Genomic DNA, 21511 nt, shown 5'->3' with positions numbered 1-21511 from the left:
ATGTGAGCGTGATTGTAACTGTCTGTGCAGATGGCACTTCAGTGCCTCCAGTCGTCATCTTTAAAGGGCAGAATGTGAACTCCAAGTGGTTGAAGGACAATCCTTTGGAGGCCGCGTGAGTTTCTTATCCATAATATCACTGCACATGCTTATACTTCCACTTTCTAGGGTCACTGTCTCAGAGAAAGGGTGGACAGACAATGAGATTGGCCTTGATTGGCTTCAAACTCTTAATGCTGCTACACAGGGAAAAGCCGCTGGCCACCCCCGTCTTCTCATAGTGGATGGACATAACTCGCACTACAGCCTTGACTTTATAACCTATGCACACAACCACAATATTGTCGTTATATGTTATCCTGCACACACAACTCATGTCCTTCAAGGACTCGATGTCGTCATATTCTCCCTCTTGAAGCGGAGCTTCTCTAAACAACGGGACGCATTCAACTTGCAGAATTACCCCAAAAAACTGAACAAGTCATCATTCTTATTGGTCTTTGGCCGCGCATGGATGGAGGCCGTGAACTCAACTCACATTATCACCAGTTTCCGAGTGACTGGTGTCTACCCTGTTAATCCATCTGTCATCCACCCTGAACAACTTGCTCCAAGCATTGAACATTCCACCCGGGGAGACCTTCCCCTCCCTGTGACCTCACCTGTTAAGCGCATTATGCACTTTCATGGTCAGCTGATGGCCCGTGTGTACCAGCGCGATGATACCCCCTCACCGATGGATGACTCGCAGGATGTTCAGATGTACCTAGGGGGTCATGATGGAACATACAGCGAAGTGGATAATAATGAGTGTGACGGACCGATCATTAATCCCTTATTGTTTGCTGTGTCTCAGACAACACATGTCCGCACGCCACCGCAACCTTCTGGCTCAGATGCTGCAACAGTCAACGCTTGTTGTCAAACTCCTACCTTCCCTCCTTCCTACTCTCGGGCAAAGAAGCGTGCTGTTGATGACCTGGAACATATCATGTCATTCTCCTCATCCTCAAATTCTATCGTATCTTCCTCACCTCTTTGTTCAACCTTTAAACTACCCGAACGCGCATATGGGCACCTCAGCGATCTTCCTCCTATCAATTGGGATCTGATACATGATCACAACTCAGAGCACAAGACTCACCCTGAATTGATGAAGGAGATTGACGAAATGCGACACGAGTTTTGGAAGGCAAAGACACTGGTAGAAAGAGCCGTTAATGTGGTGGATGCAGCAAATGCCCAGTTGGCATTGGGAGGAATGTATGTGTCTAAATCACAGACACAACTTCTAGCGCGGGAGGAATTGGAAAAGTCAAAAGAGAAAGAGGAAGGTGGACGTATCAAGGGAACGTTCGGCCGCGTTGTGACACATGAAGGTTTTCTGAGGGATCAAGCTGAGCGCACTCAACGGAGGCTGGATGAGGCCGAGCTGGAGAAGCTGAAGGAGGAGGCCAAGGAGGGATGGAGAAAGTTCAATGAGACACAGAAAGCAGAGGTGGCGAAATGGCGAGAGGAAAAAGCGCGCTTAGTTGCGCTCAAACAAAGAGTGCCGGCAAAGCCATCGGAAATCCGAATGAGGGGTTGGATGGCTCAGAATTATCCACAGCTCCAGCAGAACAAGCCCCCTGCAATGCCGGAGGTGCCAGGGTGTGCTGAACAAGTGGCTGATGGGGTCAGCGGGGGTCCAACATGAGCGTGCGAACGCACTGTCACACTCTGTCACAGGATACCACTGAGGGGTGAAAGCGCCCATTTCATACTCACTCCCGTACTCACTTCATGACAGGACTCCACTCAAAATATTGCCGGCCACTGATTCATATTTACGTTCTTCATGTTATTCAAATTTATCAATTTTTTTCATGGAACTTCGTTACACTGAGGCCCGGATTAGTGAAATCCGCACCATTGGGGGGTGAATGACTGTATATAATATCACATCCAACAACTTCAAGACAAATCCCAAGCTGTTCGTCCGGAATTTTTGCTACAATATTCGAAGAAAGTTTGCACCCGCCCCACATTATCTTAGGCGCTTTAGACTCCCAATATGATTCGGGCTCAGCATTTCACGACTCGCGAGTGCCAGTTCATATTATATTTCGCACCTCGCGAAATTCATCTTTCCTTCCGATGTTCACGATCCAAATTATGTGGTCCGATTCCCACGAGGTGTACGTAGGCGCACACCCAACTTATGCGCGCTTTGCAATGAATGCATTCTCCCCAATCCACTTATCTGCGCGAAGCCACAAATATGGCAAGTATTTCGGCCAGTGTACGAAGCCGCCCCAATGCGAGCTGACTCAGCGCAGCCACTGCAATGAACGCTTTACCCCCCAGTCTTCTTGAGCGCGTAGTCACAAGTCCTACTCAATATGGCAGGTATTTCGGCGAGTTTATGCGAATCTACGCTTCCATTATGTTGACTCGGCCCAGCGACCTCAATGAATGTATCTTCCCAACCTTCTTGTGCGCCAAGTCACAAGTCCTTGGCTTAACAACCCCGGTACTACGCATATATGGCAGGTCGTTCCTTCGGCTAGTGCGGAAAGTTACCCCCATACAGTGCGCAATTTGGCGTTGTGCCTAACTCCACCGCAGGTAAGCGCTCATGACGATTGATCGATAACGGCCGGGATCCTGATGGGTCCTTTAATCCCCCCCCCCAAGCCATAAAAATACTCAACCGCGCCATGCGAGTTATGTACAACTACCTTGCATCGGCACCCCCGCACGCGGCGCTGGTCACCTGCGTACACGCGGCGCATTGGCCGGCTCAATATAATTGCTTACTATGCTTCGTACAAGTGTATGACGCAACTTGTATCTCAATTTGGGATCTACGAACGCGTATTGCTCAGGTCACCCGCGCCGAGGGTATAATTAAATAGCTGGGGGGATCTATGCGTCAAGTGCCGAGGTCAGCTCCTTTTAGGATTCGACTCAAATGCCGAGCTCCCATCGGTTGTGCAAGTGAGTTTCCGTGGAAAATAGTAGTTCCCGCTACTTATGCACATACACACACTTGTAATTCCAACTCCCAAGTTCCCACCGCACCCAAAACGACAGGGGGGTACGTACGCAATTATGCGTCAGCCATTCATGGCGTATGCTTGCACGGAGACGTCTCCGTTTCGGCCTTGCCTTTGGAACATAGGAATTCAAGAAGCCAACCACGGCGTTGCACGTACAAGCACACACGTATAATACATACGCGTTAACGCAAGCACGCATGAATATCATCATGTCCATCTCCCTTCACCCTGGGCCTAATTACCACGATGAGGATAACTAACTACTCATGTGAAAAAAGCTAGCCCTCTTCCCGGTTTTCTTTCCCAGCCCATTCCCAAAAGAGCAATTCAACCTCCCCCACACCGGCACCTGCATCCCCCCAACACACACACACACACAACAACTACACTCAACGTGGGCGTGGGATGTGGAAGTAGTGGACTTTGGCCCAAAAGATAATGTTCGAACGAATGCACCCGTCGATTACGGCCCTACCTACAGAAACACAAATCCGTACATCCATCCATGGGCGCTTAATCAAAATGTTCGACCAAGTGGTGACTCGGGCCCGGAGTCCCCGACTGCGTAAAAAAAAAATGCAATTGACCCCCCCAAGTGTCCGGGACCCGGTCATGGTGTAGATAAGTCTAGGAGTATCAGGGCGGGATCCATGATGCAAAGGTGAGAAATAAAAAAAAAAAAAACACAGTTCGTTCGTGCGAATTTACTGATTACAGTTGACCTAGATCTAGATCTACAAACGAGGGTAATAATATGTACAATGCGAAAAGTGCGATGAGAAACGGCCAGCTAGTTGGGGGCGGGAGAGGGGGGGGGGGGGGTGAGAAACAACTTTCCGGTGAAAAACAAAAACAAAAACAAAGATATTTGACTTTGAACAGGGATTGTAAGTAAAGACGCTAGCGAGATTCAGTAGAAGTGCCGAGAGTATATAGGTAGTACTTTGGCAGTAAGATGTTATAGGGGTGGGGGGTTGGGGAAGGCTGCAAAACCATAAATTCTGCGTAGCATTACCATATCGACATCACGTTAACTACGTACAAGTTTGTCGCCCACTCCATGAATAGTTTACTCCTCATACACACCAAGCCTGTAATCAGATAAGTAATTAGTGGTACCATGATATACATAGCACACATACATATGCGTAGTTACGCGTCAACGGCATCATCAATATTTCGATGATCGATCCAAACCAAGTGGCTGCAAGGGCCCCGGCCACGCAGTTGAAGTTATGGCCGGCACAAACGGCATATGAGACGGATCCCGAGATCAAAAATCAACATACATATGTATACGGTCTTCCACCCGGCGTGTTTATGTATGTATATATTTACGTCATGCATGTGTTATCGATCGCACGGCAACGGCTAACGGGCGGTGTGAGGTGCAAGCAAGCCGGCCGGAAGGAGGAAGAACGATCGGTGTTACCCGGAGTGGGGGAGGGTGTTCGTTATCAATATTACATAATTGCAAGTTCTCCACACACTGCCCCGCTAACGCGTCAACTCACTGCCACGTACGTACTTGCGCCGCCCCACGGATCCCCCAAGTACCCAGTAAATGTTTGAAAAAATACGACAACGTCTTTTTACGCCCAATCAAGAACCGCACACAAACGCCTCAACCACAGCCATTTATTATGTTTACCGAATGAAATTTGTTATATTCAAACTTGATTTGCACAACATCCAAGCAAGAGAAAAGGAGGCGATAAAAGTAAAGATGAGGAGCTAAGGTGAAGCTAGGAGTTATAAAGGAAGGTACCGGATTTATGAATATAGCTTGTGAAAGTCCGGATGGAGGAACCGGCGGTGTTAACCACCGGTACAAAGGAAAACTGATGGTGTGTGGCGAACCGGAAACTACGATATCCGATACAAAGGGGGGTGTGGAGGGAGAGGGGAAGGAAACACAGAAAAGGGGGGGGGAAACTAGATAGATATCCGGAATGTTGTGTGAAAGAAAGAAAAGAGAAAGTCCGCCGAGAAAGTCCTGCATGCATGTTGGTTAAACCGTGCTTGTGGTATGCGTGTGTGTGATTTGAAAAAAGTGTGATTTGAAGAAGCCGAACCCGAACAAACAAACAAACAAACAAGAAAAACATCGCCGTTTCCGCGCCCGCGCCTCCATGATGCGTGACCGAAAGGCGGTTGCTTTCTCTGTACTAACAGTCGACGCCCGATGCTCGAAGAGCAAGTGTTAACAAAAAAAAAAAGGAGTTACAAGAAACCGAGTTCACAAAAGCAAAGAAACCAAAAAGCGGGGGCATGCAGATGGATATGGGAAGGGAAGGGAGGGGGGCGCCGCGTTGTCATGAGGCGTGGATATGCGGGCGTAAGGAGTCTTGGGAGGAGGGGAAAGGGGCTAATGATACAGATTGATGTGTTGTGGCGTGGCGATTCCGCAGATGAAAGAAGATCTGAAGATCCGTCGTCGCTGTACAGATTAAATGGTTGGAAGCTAACCGCGCGGGGGGCAGAGGGGAAGAAACTGGAAACCAGAAGGGGAGAGAAAAACAAAAAAAGGAGGATTTGCCTTGCTTCCTTGCTTGCTTGATTTGTTGTGATAAAACCGATAATAACTTGATACACGAAATCGATTGAGGCGGTGATGATGATGAACGAAGAAGGCAGAAAAAAGTTTGAGCACAGGTCAGGTTTCAGGAGGGTTGGAGGAATGCATGTTTGGGGGGTATCCGTTGCAGTCGTGTCGCGTCGTGTCGAGTCGTGTCGAGTCAAGTTCCCAAATCCATCGTGAAAAATGGGAATCGGGACCGAGATGAATTGCAAGATTGGGATAAAATGGAAACAGATGGATGGATTGAGACTGATAGATGCGATAGATGCGATAGATTGAACCGATATAAACGATGCGATGCGATAGGAAGAGAAAGGAATCGAATAGTGCCGTAGGATTTTTTAGGGTTATTGACCCTTTGCACCGCTCGAAGGCATCAACTTGTTCGCAATCCGTTTCTTTGCACGGTACACCCCCAGATGAACACGGACCGAAAGAGAGTCCCAGCAGCTCGCTCTGAATGCCAAAGAGAGTGTGTGTTAAGTGTAAGAATCGCGAGTTAGTGAAAAGAAAAAAAAACTCACGACGAATGAGACTGCCGATAATCATCTTCATCATACTCGGATCTCGACTCCACCCGGCTCAATTCTGACGATATCGACCCACCGCGGCGACGGAATATCCTCACACCTCGATACTTGTTCTTCCCATCATCCTCGTACAAGATTTCATCCTCCTGTTGGCATCCTTGATGCATGTAATGATAATCTTCGGTAAAAGGGGACGAAGGATCTGGAGGGGAATAAGAAGGGAACAAGGAATTGCATGATGATTGATTGAACCACGCGGTTGAAGAGGAAGTTGGAGTGCGGGTAGAAGAGATGGAAGCACTACGACGATGAGAAGATCCAAAGGATCGTTCAGAGTCGATGGATCGTCTTCGGGACGACGAAGCAGCATACTGATCGTCCAACTCGTCTTCTTCATCGCTAGAGAAACCATCGCTGGTGGTAAGACTGGGAGGAGGAGTCATATGATACGCCATCCCGGCACCGAGGCCGGTGCCGAGACCACCGGAGATGGCTGAAAGTCGTCTCGATCGATGTTGAGCGAGAACATGTCGACGCCTAGAGGGGTCCGAAGTTGAAGCGGATCTATAACTTGATGATGATGATGATCCGTAGTAATGAGGTGATGATGTGGAGGAGGAAGCGTGTGGTGGTGGTGGTAAGAGGGTGTAGGGGAACGCGGGTACTTGGTTGTTGTTGTGTGCTACGAGTGCAACCATTGCAAGTTGACTGGTAAGAAGGGGATAAGATGAGTTAGCACGCAAGTTTGATATAGGATTTGAGGAAAGGGGGGGGAGGAGGGGGACACAGGGGCAAGGGACAAGGGACACGGGTCCGGGCTTTATAGATACTCACCAAAGGTTTGAGATAAGGGCGCGGATGTTCGCTTTGAAAGCTGTTTTTTGTTATGACTCGAAGAGTGCTTTGGACTGGATGGAATTGCCAAAGCGACGGTGAATGACTAGAGTGAGGGGTGAGGCAAGTAGCACTTGATAAGCGCACGGAAAGAGGAAGCGCAAATGACTAGGGGGAGAAGGGGGAGGCGCTTTGATGGGTTGAGAGGAGGGGAGATAGTTGAGCGCTTGGTGCATTTGAGGTGTGCTTTTAAGTAGTAGACGCGGGGGAGAGAGAGAGAGAGTAAGATGACGCTGGGCCCAGGCGAAGCTGCGACCTCGGAAAGGAAGCCCCGCGGGAATAATCAATTATTATAAATTCAATGCGTGTGACTCCTTTCGGACTTGGTCATTTTTTCCATTTTTCCATTTTGTTTTTTTGTTTTGCTTGTGAGAATAAAACAAAAATGGAATTACCTATTCAGTTAAAATGAATAGATATCACCCGATTGAGGCAATGCACTTGATTTATCACGGTCCTAAATCAATAAAGTTTCCCGTGCTTTGATAAAAAAAATCATATCTTTGCCCCATGATAAAAGATAACTGGAGGGGGCGATTAAAAAATAGTCTCACAAATATTCTCTGCTTGTGAACAAAGCGCTTTGGTCCGTTCCTTCACCATGGTCTCAGTCTGCGCCGCGGTGTCGACCTTACAGTTGTGTGCTGTGTAACGATCAAAGCCAAAAAAAGAAAGAAAAAAATATGCTGCTGCGCTGGGACGGCCTCGTGTCCAAGTTATTGCGTGGTGGAGGCGCTGTTTGACTTGAGAAGGAAAAACTATCCGGGCGCCGCGCGGATTCGCTTCCCAAAATGTAACGACCACCCGGAAAGATGAACGCAACTGCGCAATGTGGCAGAGTTGCGGGAAACTACCGACGCGTAATCGCCTGTGCACACTTGAATACACAGTTATGCGTAAACACTTACACGCATATACCTTACTACTATACCTCTCCCCTCCATCCTCATCATCCCACGCGAGCGCCTAACTCACTCTTCTGATTAGCGCACACAACCAGACCTTCCATTCCCTTTACGGTAACCCGTGGACGCGGATCCATCGGCCAAGTGCCGCAATCTCCCGTCCAGAGCGCCCCAACCATCCTAATCGATCTCCCCCCCCATCTCAACCGATAACAACTGTGTGATGCGACCGGCAACTTTCGTTCCGTTCCGCTTCCTTGGATCATGCGCGTAACCCCTTCACGCGCGAAAAAAATTACTCGTCTTGCTGCCCGCAAAACTTTCACACACACAAACCGTCCCTATCATACAATTAATGTACAACGCCAAGTGCCAAAAGAGAAAATAAGAAAAAAAAAGTGCTTGAACATCTCAACCCAACGAGGCTTCCTTGCGTCGTATCCTTACCTTCCATGCAATCCAACTTCGAATTTCCGTCTTCGATCCCCAACTTCCGTTCAATTTCCTATTTCCATTCGAATTCCGCTCCCCCAATCCCGATATGATAACCCCAAACCACCAGCGTCCGAAGTACCCGTGTGCCCCGTACAATAATCACACACACACATACATAACTGTAACTAGCTACATACTTTTTTTTTTTTTAAACTCACACACAATGAACATTGCAATAATATGATCAATGCAGGGTCGGAGTGATCAACACGAGTTTTTTTGCCTAAAACGAAACACCTGGCCTCACCGCATACGCAAATCCCCTAATTAGCATCGGATCAGGCTAGCTCCTACCGCATCTGAACCGCAGCCGGTTGCGGGAAGCATGCGCCCCTCATGTCGCTAACGTTGTTTGCTCGATCTGCTTTTTTTTTTTTGCCGGCATGCAATGCAGCAGTGGTTGCTGCGTCCGTAGCAGAGCATGCAAGCTTCACGATTTGCCGGCGCTATACAGATATATATATATGACACATGACACAGCCTTTTTGTTCATGCTGCATGGAGGGCTAACCCGTATCCACCTCTTTGCATGCATGCATGCATGCAGTAACATGATCATTCGTCCCCATATATATATCGCTTACGCTTGCGCAATCCCTAAGCGCGCATCATGACGCGCTCGCTCAGCTGCCCTGTACTAATCCTTATCAAAGGTGCGCGCTCGTCTGATATCCAAACATGATAATGCTATTTTACCCGATGATGTTAAGGGTTAGACAGGCACCGGCCTCCCTCGCCAAGATGTTCAATTGCAACAACCGATTTCATTGAGCATTTTCTTGATTTCTCTCTACTCCTATCATTACTTACTGGATCTCGTTCCAAATTACAAAAATAAAGTTCATATCAGATATCACACACACACACACACACACTTGGCGCCCTTGACATTTATTTACACATATGATGATTCATAAGGCGGCGGCCTATGCGATCTCACCTGCACAGCGCCGCGACAACCTTTCAACGAGTGAATGATGTAATGGTTTAGAACCGTAAGTGAGCCCCCGCTTGCGCAAGTTTACATAAGCCACTCACTATCCCTCTCTCTTACACACACAACCCCTTGGCATCGCAAAACGGAACGCCAGCACCGGTGTCACGCCACCAAAATCACAAAATAATCACTGCACACCCGGATCTCAGCAATATATACACGGATGGGTTCAAGAGAGAGCTGTCAGCGCAAAGAGTTCGGACAGCGACAAGACCCTACTTAATCAAATTATTCTTTTGCAATTTTTTTGCGCCCCTGCACATCTTTTGCACCTCTCCCGGTACAATATCGGCTCCCCCCCCCCCCCAAAGAAACTCCTCAAAAGGTTTAAGTGCCCAGCTTCGGCCGCCTGATGGCAGTGCATTCATGCACAACGATCCGGGGGGGGGGGGGGAGGGAAGAAGAAAGAAAGAACCACAGCTAAACGAGTGTGCTCTTGACATTTTGGGCATATTGCATCAATAAGCAATGGTAATGTTATGCGTATCTACAAAATATTGCCGAGTACACGATGGAATGCCCGATCCTTGGTCTCACATGCCCACGCATCTCACACCCACATGCACCCGGCCCTGCTCTGCTCACCCTTTCAACTCCCCCCTTTTTTCTCCTTTCCGTACCGGCATCTTCTTCTTTGCTCCTACCCATCCAGCTACTAGCTTCTACTCCTTATGCTTCCCCCTTTTACTATCACCACCACCACCCCAGCTCTAAAACCTCTTTTACTAATCAAATTCAGATTCCCGATTCAATCAATTCCACATCGGAGAATCTCGCGATGGTATGTTCATTTCGGTCGTATATGCCCCTTGTGCAACATGCACGTCCATATATAGTTTTTTCACAGACAAACCCACCAAGCCCGAGCCCGAAACCCTCCCCCCCCCCTTCAACGTCTTTATCAATTCTTAGCAACAGCAACCCACCTGTCTCCGCCTACGGGTTAACCAAAAAAAAAACCCCATTTCCAATCCCGGCTTAATATTGATGTCCGATTCCGGTATTGGGCCCGTTAAGTATCAATCGAACCCTTTTGCTTCGCTTCGATCGGGTTGACACTCCGGGTCGGAACACTCGGTCGACTTCCATTGCATTCTTGCATGATTCTACGTCTACCATATATATATCATTATTATCAGCTCAGCAAACGTTACGTCGCCGCGATCAAGACCAATTCCACATGTGTATCCAGTTGAGAGTTGCAGATTCGTGCCGTTGTACCGACGTTAGTTGTGCTTGCGCTTGTGCTTGATCCGAATGAGCCGTAACGTACATCCCCGATGGATTTCAAAGTAATGTACAACGCGCGTTGGATGGCCGGGATCGATGATGATCATATATATGAATCATGCAAGTATCGATCGATGTCCTCATGGTCGGTCTTTTTTTGCTTTTCTTTTCTTTTTGCGTGCGTACATGACATTATCTTTAATCCATGCATGCTCAAAACTGATCGTCATTGTCTAAATTCAAAAAAAAAAAGGTGTATCAATTGGCTCGGTCTGATGGGGGCCACTTTTGATGGCCCTGAACATGACATGACATGGCATAGCATGAGTACAATGACCGAATCGCTACGATGTTCATGCATTTTACCGCGTGCGCACACACACTCTCACAAACTCACCACCACCCCTTAATCTATCCGCGCGCAATGGCTGGCTCTATATCTCAATCTCCAAAAAAAAAGTGCAGTATATAATGGCAGCTGACTGATTCACGCACTATTACTAACACCAAGTCTTCGATCTAGCTAATACATGATATCTTCGCCACACATGTAATAGTATACGAGAGTCATCTCACTAATCGATCAAGTTTAGCTTATTCACAGCCCCGTTTAGGTTCGTCCAGCTCCTTCTCCTTGTGCATGCTCACTCAGTCTACAATTCGCGTCGAATTATATTATGTATGATCCCTTAGCGGGCGCTTAATTAAATGAACCCACATAAATAAAATTGTCGACCATGACATGATCTCCTTCGCGATCTCATCCACATCGCGCGCGCTATATACATTCGCAGTCATACTGCGCGCATCAAGACGCCTGGCGCCCACCATGCGCATGATGCGCCGCCTCCGCATTTCTATAATGTAATGTATAATTGAATATATTCAGTCACTAGTGAAGTACCCGGGAGAGTTTTAATTGATTCAATTATATTACTTATCTCGAATTCCGGAAAAACGGCTTGTAGATGTGGAGGTAAGGACCATATATGTACATGTACGGTTGCCTGTACGCGCGACCTTTCTATAATGATGATGGGATTGCGCGGCTGGGGGTGAGTGGAATACATATGCTTGTTATTGATTCAATCAGTGCATGCATATATATCCTTAGTGTCGGTTCCGAACTGGCTTTACGCATGTCCCATGAGCGCGCGCACTCGCTCTCGATCAATCTGCGTGCATGGCTGCGTGGTTACTTAAAGCTATGAGAACCGCGCGCGCGCGAAAAAGGCTTACCTTTTTTTGTGTTTTTCCCGCTTCCGTTTCCACCTCCCGCAACACCGTTCGAGTTTTTCCGGTTGGCGATGTGTGGCGGCAGCGGAAAGATCGATTCCGCTGGCAGTGCCCATATTGAACAATGATCTAGTACGTGTCCATTTTTCATGTGCTGTGCGCGCCTGTACCGCCCAGCCGCAATATTTACTCCTCCATAGCTGCATATTGCATATATTCGATCGAATCATGACAGATGGGAGAACAAGTAAACATCCAAAATTGTTTGTACATACGTGCATTGTTGCCAGTACTATATACCATGCATCGATCCCCGGCCCCGCGTTCATTTCGCACCTCACCTCGCCTAGTTTCGGTGTGTCATTGTCGCCTCTGATATATCAATAAAAGTACAAACCAAACCTTGCATAATGCGGTGCTGGCTCACGCAAAATATGGTGGTCTTCGCACGGATAGGCCAATTAGTAGTATCTGCCTGATTCTTGGAGAAATATTTCCACCTTGCCAATTTTTGGATCAATGTTATGACCGTGCACAGGTGTGGAATACCAGTAGAGCCATTTTTCTATAGTGATACATAATATTGCAGTGGTAAACACATTGCAAATATTCGTCGAGTTGATGAAATGTGGGCTGACACTGCCCAACCCTAACTTGTCAAACATATATAGACCATGATCGTGGAGTTATAAACTACTTGTAGTGCGAAATCACATACTATAAATGTTTTTGCGTACATCTTCCATGGTGTATGACTCGCGAGAAGAACCATCATCCGTACAAGACAGGTAGGACGGGAGGGATATCACGCAATAGAAACCACAATTGCACATCCAAAGCGCATGTCAAATGCTGAAAATTCTCCGCTATCAAAAGACAACAGCGGATCATGGTAATACATGCATGCAGACGCAACATACCTCGTCGGACCCCCTTCTCACCTTCCCCTACCTACACCTCTTCTCAATTTCCTGCATCCGATCCTTTCTTCCGGGCACTGCGATGTAACCATTGCCTGAACCCCAAAAATACAGGCACATTAAATCAATATGGATCACATCCGAAAATCGATCCCGATCAATACGGTTCGGTTGACAGGACGAAGAACAGTTGATAAGTGATATCTACATAGCTTAAGCACGACATTAACGTCAACTCAGCGACGCCGGATCGATCGGGTGGGTACTACGCAATCATGTCATTGCCACGAAAATTAAAAATAAACGCAGAGACAAAGTCCCCTCCATTCACGAGAAGGAATAACACTGACCCCCATGCTCCGGCCTAAATGAACAATACGAAAACAAAAGTTGATAGTGGAATAATGTGAAGAAACTCCCGCGTCCCGTATGTTATGTGTGTGTAATGTCGTGAAATTTACACACGTTCCGCACAATTAGCAGCTGGCCACGCAAATCGAATCCAGGGAAGGATCACTTATTGATCCATAGGGAATCAAGTGCCAGATCCTTAACAATTCCCACACCCACCAATTACCTTCACACGTTAATATCAAGATGACCGAGAGTTGGATGGAGCCTACGAGAGGGCAAAGGGGCCGTGAGGAATTTTTCAAAGAAATGCCGTGGACGAGAGACACGAGAGAGAGTGGGCATGGTGTGAATCGTCGCTACGATGAGTCGATGCCGTAGTGGAGGCCGGCTCCGGGCACCAGATAGATTATTGACTGCCCGCATCTCACACTATCTCACGATTATCCAAACCGCCTGGAACTGTGGGGCCGAGAATAGATAGAGTTGTCTTCATTCCCCAGGTGGGGAAGTTCCCCTCCCCAGTGAGTGAGCGAACGCGAGATGGATAACATCCCCAAAGCTTTGACGATCAAGAAAAGGCGAGAAGATGCACATGAGAGACAACTAGAGGTTGCACGACGGATGAATGAGTGAAACTGCCAGTGGGTATAAGACGTAGATCACGAGAGCGAGATCAACAGTCACACAGCGATATGTGTGATCCATTTAGCAGTGGAAATCAGCGGAGCAAAAAGTTGTTTGGAAATGTTCGTGGTGAGTTGCGGTCGTCAGGTGGTGATCCCGCCATCATCCAATGTGGATTCTATTAAAGATGAACAGGAAAAATGGATGCACCGATGGCTTGGGGAACGCAATGCGGAGCTTGAGGATTGATCCTCATAGGTTAAAAAAAGATGGCTGATAATGAACAGTCAATAAGATAGCTTTGAGGATGGGTAGCTAACAATAATCGCTGCGAAGGCAATATCATTGCAGGTGATTCTAATGCGACGTTGCTGATTAACACAAGAACTTGAAGTGGCCTATCTCGTGTCTTGGATCAGTGGTACCAGCGGAGGGTCGTGAGGCGGGCACAGTGACTGGCTGGTGTGCAGATTTTGGTCCATGATTTTCTGCCAGGAACTTTATTTCCGTAACGCACCTTTGCTTCAATATTTGAGTTTAGATCAAATCTGAAGGACTCTCGCTCAATTCGCTATGAGCCATCATCGGCCGACAGTGGCACCACAGTCTAGACCACGATTCCTGAGAGACTGGGCACACGCCAGGGCTTCGAGGAGCTGTCGATCTGTAATATCACTCGGGACTTCGGACCACGACGAACAAGGCGGGAGATGATAGGAAGTACTTTCCGATCCCTTCAACAAGTCCGATGGTCGACGTACACTTCGGCATCCGAGCTGTGAGGTTATTTGGACGTCGAACGGTTAAGGAGTCCGAAAAGATCCGGAGTTGGAAGTCAGGGTCGCACGCATTAGGTGCTGTGTCGGGTGTCGTGCCGTACCCGCTCGGAAGGCAGGAAACGGGGCAGTGCAAGGTCAAGAATGGGATGGAAGGATCCAATGGACGTTGAACTCCAACGGTGAAACTTGGCAGGTGAACGGACCGAGCGAACAGTGCTGATGCTCTGACACGTCAAGGATACCTTCTAAAATATTGCCTAACATGTTCGAAAGAATGGGGAGATAGGACATACTTCACTTCGAAGTCAAACGTGCCTTGGGCACCCGCGCTCCACGCGCAGATCGGGATGAACGGGCCACGGAACGCGAACGCCTCGAGCAGCCTGGAGCTCAGTGTATCTGTGGCGCCACCCTACAGGTGAGTATACTTTGTCACTATAACAGTCAGGACCTACCGCTTGCAGCGACGTGGACCTCATGTCACTGGATCGACGCATGCTGTCATAACCTCTGGCAGCTGAGGAGAAGGGGGGAGGTCACCTCGTGATTGCCAAAACGCGGGTTATGTGACCTGTGTAGAATTGGGGGTTGGTCGTCCCCTGACTCTTTTATAACGCCAGCCCTCCATTGTATTTGAGCGCCGCTGAAACAAGGAGGGTGGTGTGTGCTGGCACGCCATGAATTGATCGAGCTTCTCGAAATGAAAGCCGGGAAATTACCTTGCTCAAAGCGGCGGAACTATTTTGCAAGAGATGAGGTAGAACTAAATGAGCTAATAGAGACCGATGTTCCGCGCAAAACGGGAAAGAGACCGGCAAAGAGATGGACTCGCCAGGGGTGACTGTGGCCAGATTGGTCACGTACTCACCCTCCACAAGATTCTGTGGTGGGCATTTGCTGGGAAACAATCCCTGGGTCTATCTCAACTTGACTCTCAGCCCGTCCGATCACGTATTCTTTGCCAGTGATCTCATTAGAAAGTTCTGGAACTGATTCTGTTATCGTAGATCGTTTGTTTTTGTTTAGAAGCTGGGCGGAAAAACATTTCTAGTAGGTTTGGCGCTTCAATGCTCCCTCATCTCGTTGGACACCGACATGCATAGGTGTCAGTCTTGAAGAAGTTTTCATCCTGCTACGAACGCCTGCCAGCTTCTTCTGCCGTCTGCGAGTTCGAACCATGTCCCTGCACCTTTGGTCCACTTCTCCTGGGGGGCGTTTTTCTGATATCCTCCGAGTCACCTCCCCATCCCAATTGCTAGCTGTGCTCAGACTGGTGAATATCTGGAGACCCTGTGCGATACAACACAGGCGCCATCAGCTCTAACCCATTTGCGTTCAATCGTGGTCCAGACCGTCAGAGTCGTGCCGATTTTCTTTGGCCGCAACTTCATTGCGTTAATGGATTCAGACCAATCAAACAATGTCCAATAGTATCAGCTGTGAATCCTCTCTCACCAATGGTGGGAATACCCTTCGTTCGGTAAACCAGATGACATCACCGGCGACTTAGTAACCTGTCCGCATCGTATGGACGGATGAGAGTGTTTTTTCTCCTTGCACTCGGTAACAAATCTTCCATGGTACGCCTTCCGCGTTAGAACCCAGGAACTAGAGATACTATGACCTCTTTGAGTATCGGAGATGGGTCATTCAATCGTCATTGATGCGTGTTGCGCTCAGTGATCTACCGTACATGTCAGTGGGTTTTGTCTGGGAGTGCAAATGCGAATGCGAATGCGAAGCTGAGGTCGTACACCGTGCCCATTGTCCTGCCTTTCGGACATTCGAGGCGATGCCTTATTAATCATCGCTGACTTTTGTGTATCACTGCCCGTCAGTTGGGAACCTGGGATCGAACCAATCCCAAATTGGGCATTGACTGCGCGTTGTTCAGTCTGCTCGAGGGTTTCATTATGAATTCCCCTTCTCACTCACGGCACTGACATCCTTCGCCTGTCGAATGATTGATCATATCATAATTTCTTTACCCTGCGCATAATACACAGCGTCAATCCTGCCTGGACACACCTCGCTCATGTGCTCATGTGATGGGTAACAACTTATCATTGGAACTTGAAATTGAGATTCCCATGGTCGCCTGGAAGATTAATGAGACGGTAAACAGGTTTCTTCCAATGCAGAGGGGCTGAGGACTTGATTTTCATGCCACTGCGAGGGCTACCAAAGGGCTTCCCGCTTACTGCGTTTTCATCTATGTCCCCTTTAGCGAGGCCCCAGCTATGCTATAACATCACTAGACGGTCTTGAGATTTTTGACTTGACACAGACCTTTGTTTTCGTCGAAGGCCACGGACGGGCCAGGTTTTGTCGCAGCGACCATCACCGGATCAAGTAGAATCTGCCTGCCAGCGCGCGCGGAAGCGGTGGACGATGCACCGTCAGACAAAGATGCCCCGTCTTCCTGTACGTCCAAACAGCGGTCGATCCTCAACGATGATGGTCATGACGTCCCGACATTGTGGGGCCATGTCACCAAGCATCACCGAGGTATCGAGGTTTCCGACCCTCTTCCCTTAGTAATTGATGTTCTAGATGAGTGTGCGCGAGACGGAGTGGATGGGGCGAAAGAAACATTATCCCCGCATCTCTGGCCTCCGTGTATACTTATCACAAGCCGGCGTAAATATCATGTCGCTGCAGATGGTGATCCATGAAGTCGATAAGCACACCGCTCTGCATGACATCGAGTTATATCTTCAGGGCCAACTGAAGAACGATTTTGGTGGCGTTGTCTATGATGGGTGGCTGTCAGTCGCCATGGTCTCTGCTCCTGCAAAGAAAGCCGATCGACTCTTCATCTGGGCCGTTACTGCTGTTAGGTACATTGAGAGCGATGATGCCGTGCATCAGCTGGATTTCTTGAATGACAGCCAGGCAACTGATTCGGGTCATTATGCGGAGCTTGACAGACTTTATGAAACAGCCTTTTCTCCACTCATATCTGCCTTGTGAACCTGTAGTAGAACATGCTGCAATAATTCACAAATGCAATCTACACTGTATCGCTTCCCACGGATGCCCCAGATCTAAGCATTCGGACGCTTCTCTTCCGCAATATTCCTCAAACCGTTGCTCATATTTTCGAACATTACCTGGCGGGCATGGAGGTAGTTTTTCCAAACTGTCGCAGCAAAATCCGACAACTAAATCAGTAGTCAGTAACTGGACAAGCTGGCACAGACGCAATAATGTACCTCTCCATGTTCCTCTTCAGAATACAATGAATTGCTATCTTCAATGAACTTGGCTCGAGTTTCTTCTGAGCCATGGGAGGTCGCGTAAGTTTGTAGCAATGAGGCAAGAGTCTTCAGTTTCTCGCAAATGGTTGTCCGAGCTGCTTTGATCGACAACCACAGCTGTCGAAGTTGTAAGAATGCAGACAAGCCAAGAAAGGGAGAGACATATTTACTGGATCGGTTTTCTTTGACTTCCCGTTCCATCCCACTGGTCCGAATTGATGTGATTGAATGTCAAAGAGAACAAATGCCTGTCACATAAAGAAGTCGTGTAAACACGGGACGTGCAAGGGCACCGTCAGCCAAAAACTAACCTCTTGGGCGAGTGTCGCTGAATGCAAAACTTCCCAGGGCAACGAATCTCCCTCTGTACTTCTCGTCACCTTCTGGGTAAGTTCTGGCACAGGACTCATTAGAAACGAAGTAAAGAACTGCCAAATCAAGTTACGAACCATCGACTAACTGGAGGGCGTCATCTAAAGTAGCTGAATCCCGCTCGGAGGTGGCCACACTAGGTACTGCTAAGGGGCATCGGTAAAATATTCCAGGGCACAACATACACTTACCATCACCATTTGCCCCTTTACCATTTGCTAAAGCTTGGCTCCGGACGCCGGCACCCGACCCTGCAAAGTACTTGTCGGTGACATCTTTCGCATTAACACTTCCACTCGGGGGATGCAAGCAGCTCCCCAGGACGTCTGAATAACGTTCGAGTAATGCCTCCCCTTCGGTGAGCTACCATTCGATGAATGAGTTGAACGCACACGATGTGAAAATAAATGCATACGTCGTGTCCATCACCGCGTGATGGGCTGAAAAGCATCGGAGAGGAAAAAGCTGGATCGAAGGCTCGATTCATGGCACGAAGGTAGATTTTTAAGAATACTGAATACCAATGTGCCTGGTATATCCGTCAGGAAGCACGGCCACATGCGGGCAACGTCAGCATACCGTTTGTCGGGGACCTGCCGATAATTGCTCCTCGACGGAGATACCGCGACGCTGATAGTGGGGCAGCACAGAATAATCACGGTTATCGTGGCGAACTGGGGTCAACCGCAAATCAGATATCGTCGCCCTCCATCCTTTGAGCGACTCACCGATATCTCCAAAGTGCATTAGATCAAGATCCTCAATCTCTGCTGGAAGGGTCTCGTGCGTCGGTGGTTCGACTAGCAAGCGCATCCGTAACTGGTCTATCTTGACGAGATGTCTTTGCAACGAACGGTCAAGTCGGTCTTCAAAGAGGATAAAACCTGGTATCTTGAATGACACACGTAAGAACGGTGACATTGAGGGATAAGGTAGAGACCATGCCTGAGAGTACTTTTCATTCAGGAATACTTTAATCAACAGTCCTGGAGTCTACGAAGTGCACAAGTGAGTTCGACGCTGCCACAGGAAACATGTACCTACATCATTTATATTTTCTTGATATATTTGAGAAGCCAAGACCGCCTCCTCGAGAACGGAAAGGTCCCCATTGTTTGCCAAAGAAAATGACGTGGCACGAGACAGAATAAAATGCGACAAGGTTTCGTTCTGGACCGACTTGATATCAAGCTTCTTATAGTGCTGTACAGCCAGGGAGTATGCGCCTACAAAGTTTGATGAAATTCATGCGAAAAAAAAAATCATGGATTTAAGAGTTACACACCAAGAAGAATGTAGATCCGAATTAGCAATAGGCGAACTTGGAAATTCGTTGCACTATGCTGAGAGGCGAATTCCAGTACTACCATTGCTTGATGCAGTGGTGCCAAATTTCCTAACAACATCTTATTGGGAACACGTTGGGTAGACAATTCAGCCTCACACTCACTTTTCCCCTGATCAGCCCATGATTGTACAAAGCAGTTTGCTGCAAGCAACGCGAGATCGTCCGCTGGCTGTAACTCGGTAGTTGGAAGGTTACGACCGAGAGGTAGTGCGGTCAGATACATCTGGAAATATCTCACGCCGTCCTCCAACTCGTCTGAAGAACCGAGTTGCATATATCGAACGAACTTTATCACGTTGACTGTTCGCCTGAGCTCGTTTGATGTTGATACCTGCTCATAATGTTCAATGCGATCATCGGTTTAATGTGCGATCATGACGTACAGAAAGTTTTTGAGAAGCAAGGAAAGAAGACACCGCTTCCTTCTCCTCGTCTACTAATTCAACAATGTAAGGCTTCAAATCCTCGAAACAACAAGGTTTATTTGAGAAAAGATCGAAATATGCTCGTATCGCATCTGGTAAGGGTTGGGGAATGGTTATGGAATCTTTATTGAGTTTCTTTATGCTTGTGGAAAGCTCCAGAACAGCCAGATGAGCGCCACGTTCTGTTTCACCATCTTTAGAAGCAAGGGATGACAAGAGTGAGAAAGCATCGTTTGCCAAGCTTGTAGAAGGCTCGTCCTCTAGGGAAGAACATAGTCCGGTAATTGACTGTACGTATGAAAGGAATGTCAACCAGTTTCGATCGCTATTCCAAGTCTTGTTACTAAACGTTGGAACGCCACCCATGGAAGTGACTCACCCCGAAGCAAGTTTTTTCTCACTAAGCTCTTTCTCCTCAGGGAATTTCTTCAGCTTAAGCCATATCTCGCTCCGCCTCTCTTCAATTGCCAAACTAAATCTGGCAAGAGAACGTCCCCGTTCAGACGACAAAAGGTCATATGCGTCCTGTAATTTCGGCTCATCGTAGGAGAGAAGGATCTCAATGTGAAGGGAGAGCTTTTCGGGGGATGATAAGGAATCCTGTGCGGGTGGTAATTGAGATAGCATCCGTAATGCCAGAGTCAAAAGCATGGGTTTCACAGCCGGCGCCGTAGCTGGGTCACCAGCTTGTAAGTACGCGCTAGTAGCACTCCAGAAGACGTATCTGAAATTCGAGAGATATGCTTTGCTCAATTTTAGAGAAATTTGTTGAGCGGCCTTCCAGCTTCCGACCCGAATGTTCGCAAAGAACGTTTGTACACCAAGTTCTTCGTTATTGGGTGTCTTCTTAAACGCATCCTCATACATGTTGACTGCGTCTCCGTGCCGAGTAAGCTGGCGCAAAGTCAGTGCAAGAGTTGAGAGAACGTCGTGATCGGTAGGATGCTCTTTTAGAACTTCGTCACATTCCTGAGAAGCATCTTGAAGCTTGCCACTTCGATACAACGCCAAGGATTTTAGAGCCTGCATCGCGTCAGCATGTTATTTTAACCACACATAAAGCTACGACGTTACCCTTATTATTTGAGATTTGGGATTTTTTTTCAAAAGTTTGTTGCATGTCTGGAGTGCGGCCCTATGCGCACCAGAGTCCAATGCGTCTCAAAATCGACGGGTTAAGCGACGGCGATGTGCTTGCAGCAGAGGAAATATACCATATATCGAAGCAAGTTTTTTGTAGTCAGCACTTGCTGACATTTAGCTGCGCAGCCAAGAGCAAATTTGTCAAAAATAGTGAGATCCAGAGGAAGTGTCTCTTCACGTGGCATCGTGAGAAGGTCCAGGTGACGACGAAACTGCGTTATTTTGTTGGTTTCCCCCAATTGCAATGTTCAACCAGAACTTGAGCACACTGAATTAAAATTCACCATCATGAGAAATCAGCAGTGATTGTGGTGCAAGCATAAACTAAGGGGTATAACTAATTCTATGCATGAAAAACTCATGTCCCTAGTTGGCTT

The 21511-nt window shown here is 47.9% G+C and overlaps 5 protein-coding genes across 5 annotated transcripts; all 5 read right to left on the bottom strand.

The window, feature by feature from the left end:
• Positions 1–2963: 2963 nt before the first annotated feature.
• EI90DRAFT_2124081 (uncharacterized protein) lies at positions 2964–3368 on the bottom strand. The gene has a single exon (XM_039052615.1). It carries the CDS (start codon positions 3256–3258, stop codon positions 3010–3012), a length of 249 nt encoding a protein of 82 aa, XP_038912360.1. The 5' UTR covers positions 3259–3368; the 3' UTR covers positions 2964–3009.
• Positions 3369–5958: 2590 nt separating this feature from the next.
• On the bottom strand, positions 5959–7000 carry EI90DRAFT_3291710 (uncharacterized protein). Its single transcript, XM_039067296.1, has 3 exons — positions 6987–7000; positions 6147–6860; positions 5959–6078 (listed from the first exon to the last, which is right to left on the bottom strand). Exons 2-3 carry the CDS (start codon positions 6848–6850, stop codon positions 5970–5972), a joined length of 813 nt encoding a protein of 270 aa, XP_038912359.1. The 5' UTR covers positions 6851–6860; positions 6987–7000; the 3' UTR covers positions 5959–5969.
• A 4522-nt stretch (positions 7001–11522) lies between these two features.
• Positions 11523–12409, bottom strand: EI90DRAFT_2123908 (uncharacterized protein). The gene is made up of 3 exons (XM_039052614.1): positions 12312–12409; positions 11913–12255; positions 11523–11848 (listed from the first exon to the last, which is right to left on the bottom strand). Exons 1-3 carry the CDS (start codon positions 12316–12318, stop codon positions 11698–11700), a joined length of 501 nt encoding a protein of 166 aa, XP_038912358.1. The 5' UTR covers positions 12319–12409; the 3' UTR covers positions 11523–11697.
• A 1979-nt stretch (positions 12410–14388) lies between these two features.
• On the bottom strand, positions 14389–15083 carry EI90DRAFT_3019020 (uncharacterized protein; the record flags this gene model as incomplete). Its single annotated transcript, XM_039057296.1, has 4 exons — positions 14389–14471; positions 14569–14810; positions 14880–14998; positions 15042–15083. 4 exons carry the CDS (start codon positions 15081–15083, stop codon positions 14389–14391), a joined length of 486 nt encoding a protein of 161 aa, XP_038912357.1.
• A 2396-nt stretch (positions 15084–17479) lies between these two features.
• EI90DRAFT_3072511 (N-acetyltransferase B complex non catalytic subunit-domain-containing protein) lies at positions 17480–21313 on the bottom strand. The gene is made up of 17 exons (XM_039061375.1): positions 21206–21313; positions 21066–21151; positions 20371–21014; positions 19950–20316; positions 19669–19897; positions 19504–19614; positions 19263–19444; positions 19164–19211; positions 18947–19109; positions 18798–18892; positions 18634–18747; positions 18410–18581; positions 18296–18361; positions 18158–18240; positions 18017–18094; positions 17802–17963; positions 17480–17750 (listed from the first exon to the last, which is right to left on the bottom strand). Exons 1-17 carry the CDS (start codon positions 21246–21248, stop codon positions 17634–17636), a joined length of 2760 nt encoding a protein of 919 aa, XP_038912356.1. The 5' UTR covers positions 21249–21313; the 3' UTR covers positions 17480–17633.
• Positions 21314–21511: the final 198 nt, after the last annotated feature.

Source organism: Cantharellus anzutake (genome assembly GCF_015039405.1).
Source record: "Cantharellus anzutake strain C23 chromosome Unknown EI90scaffold_51, whole genome shotgun sequence".
Lineage (NCBI taxonomy): Eukaryota > Fungi > Basidiomycota > Agaricomycetes > Cantharellales > Hydnaceae > Cantharellus > Cantharellus anzutake.
The sequence above is the reverse complement of the archived record's forward strand: the minus strand, read 5'-3'. Positions and strand labels throughout refer to the sequence as shown.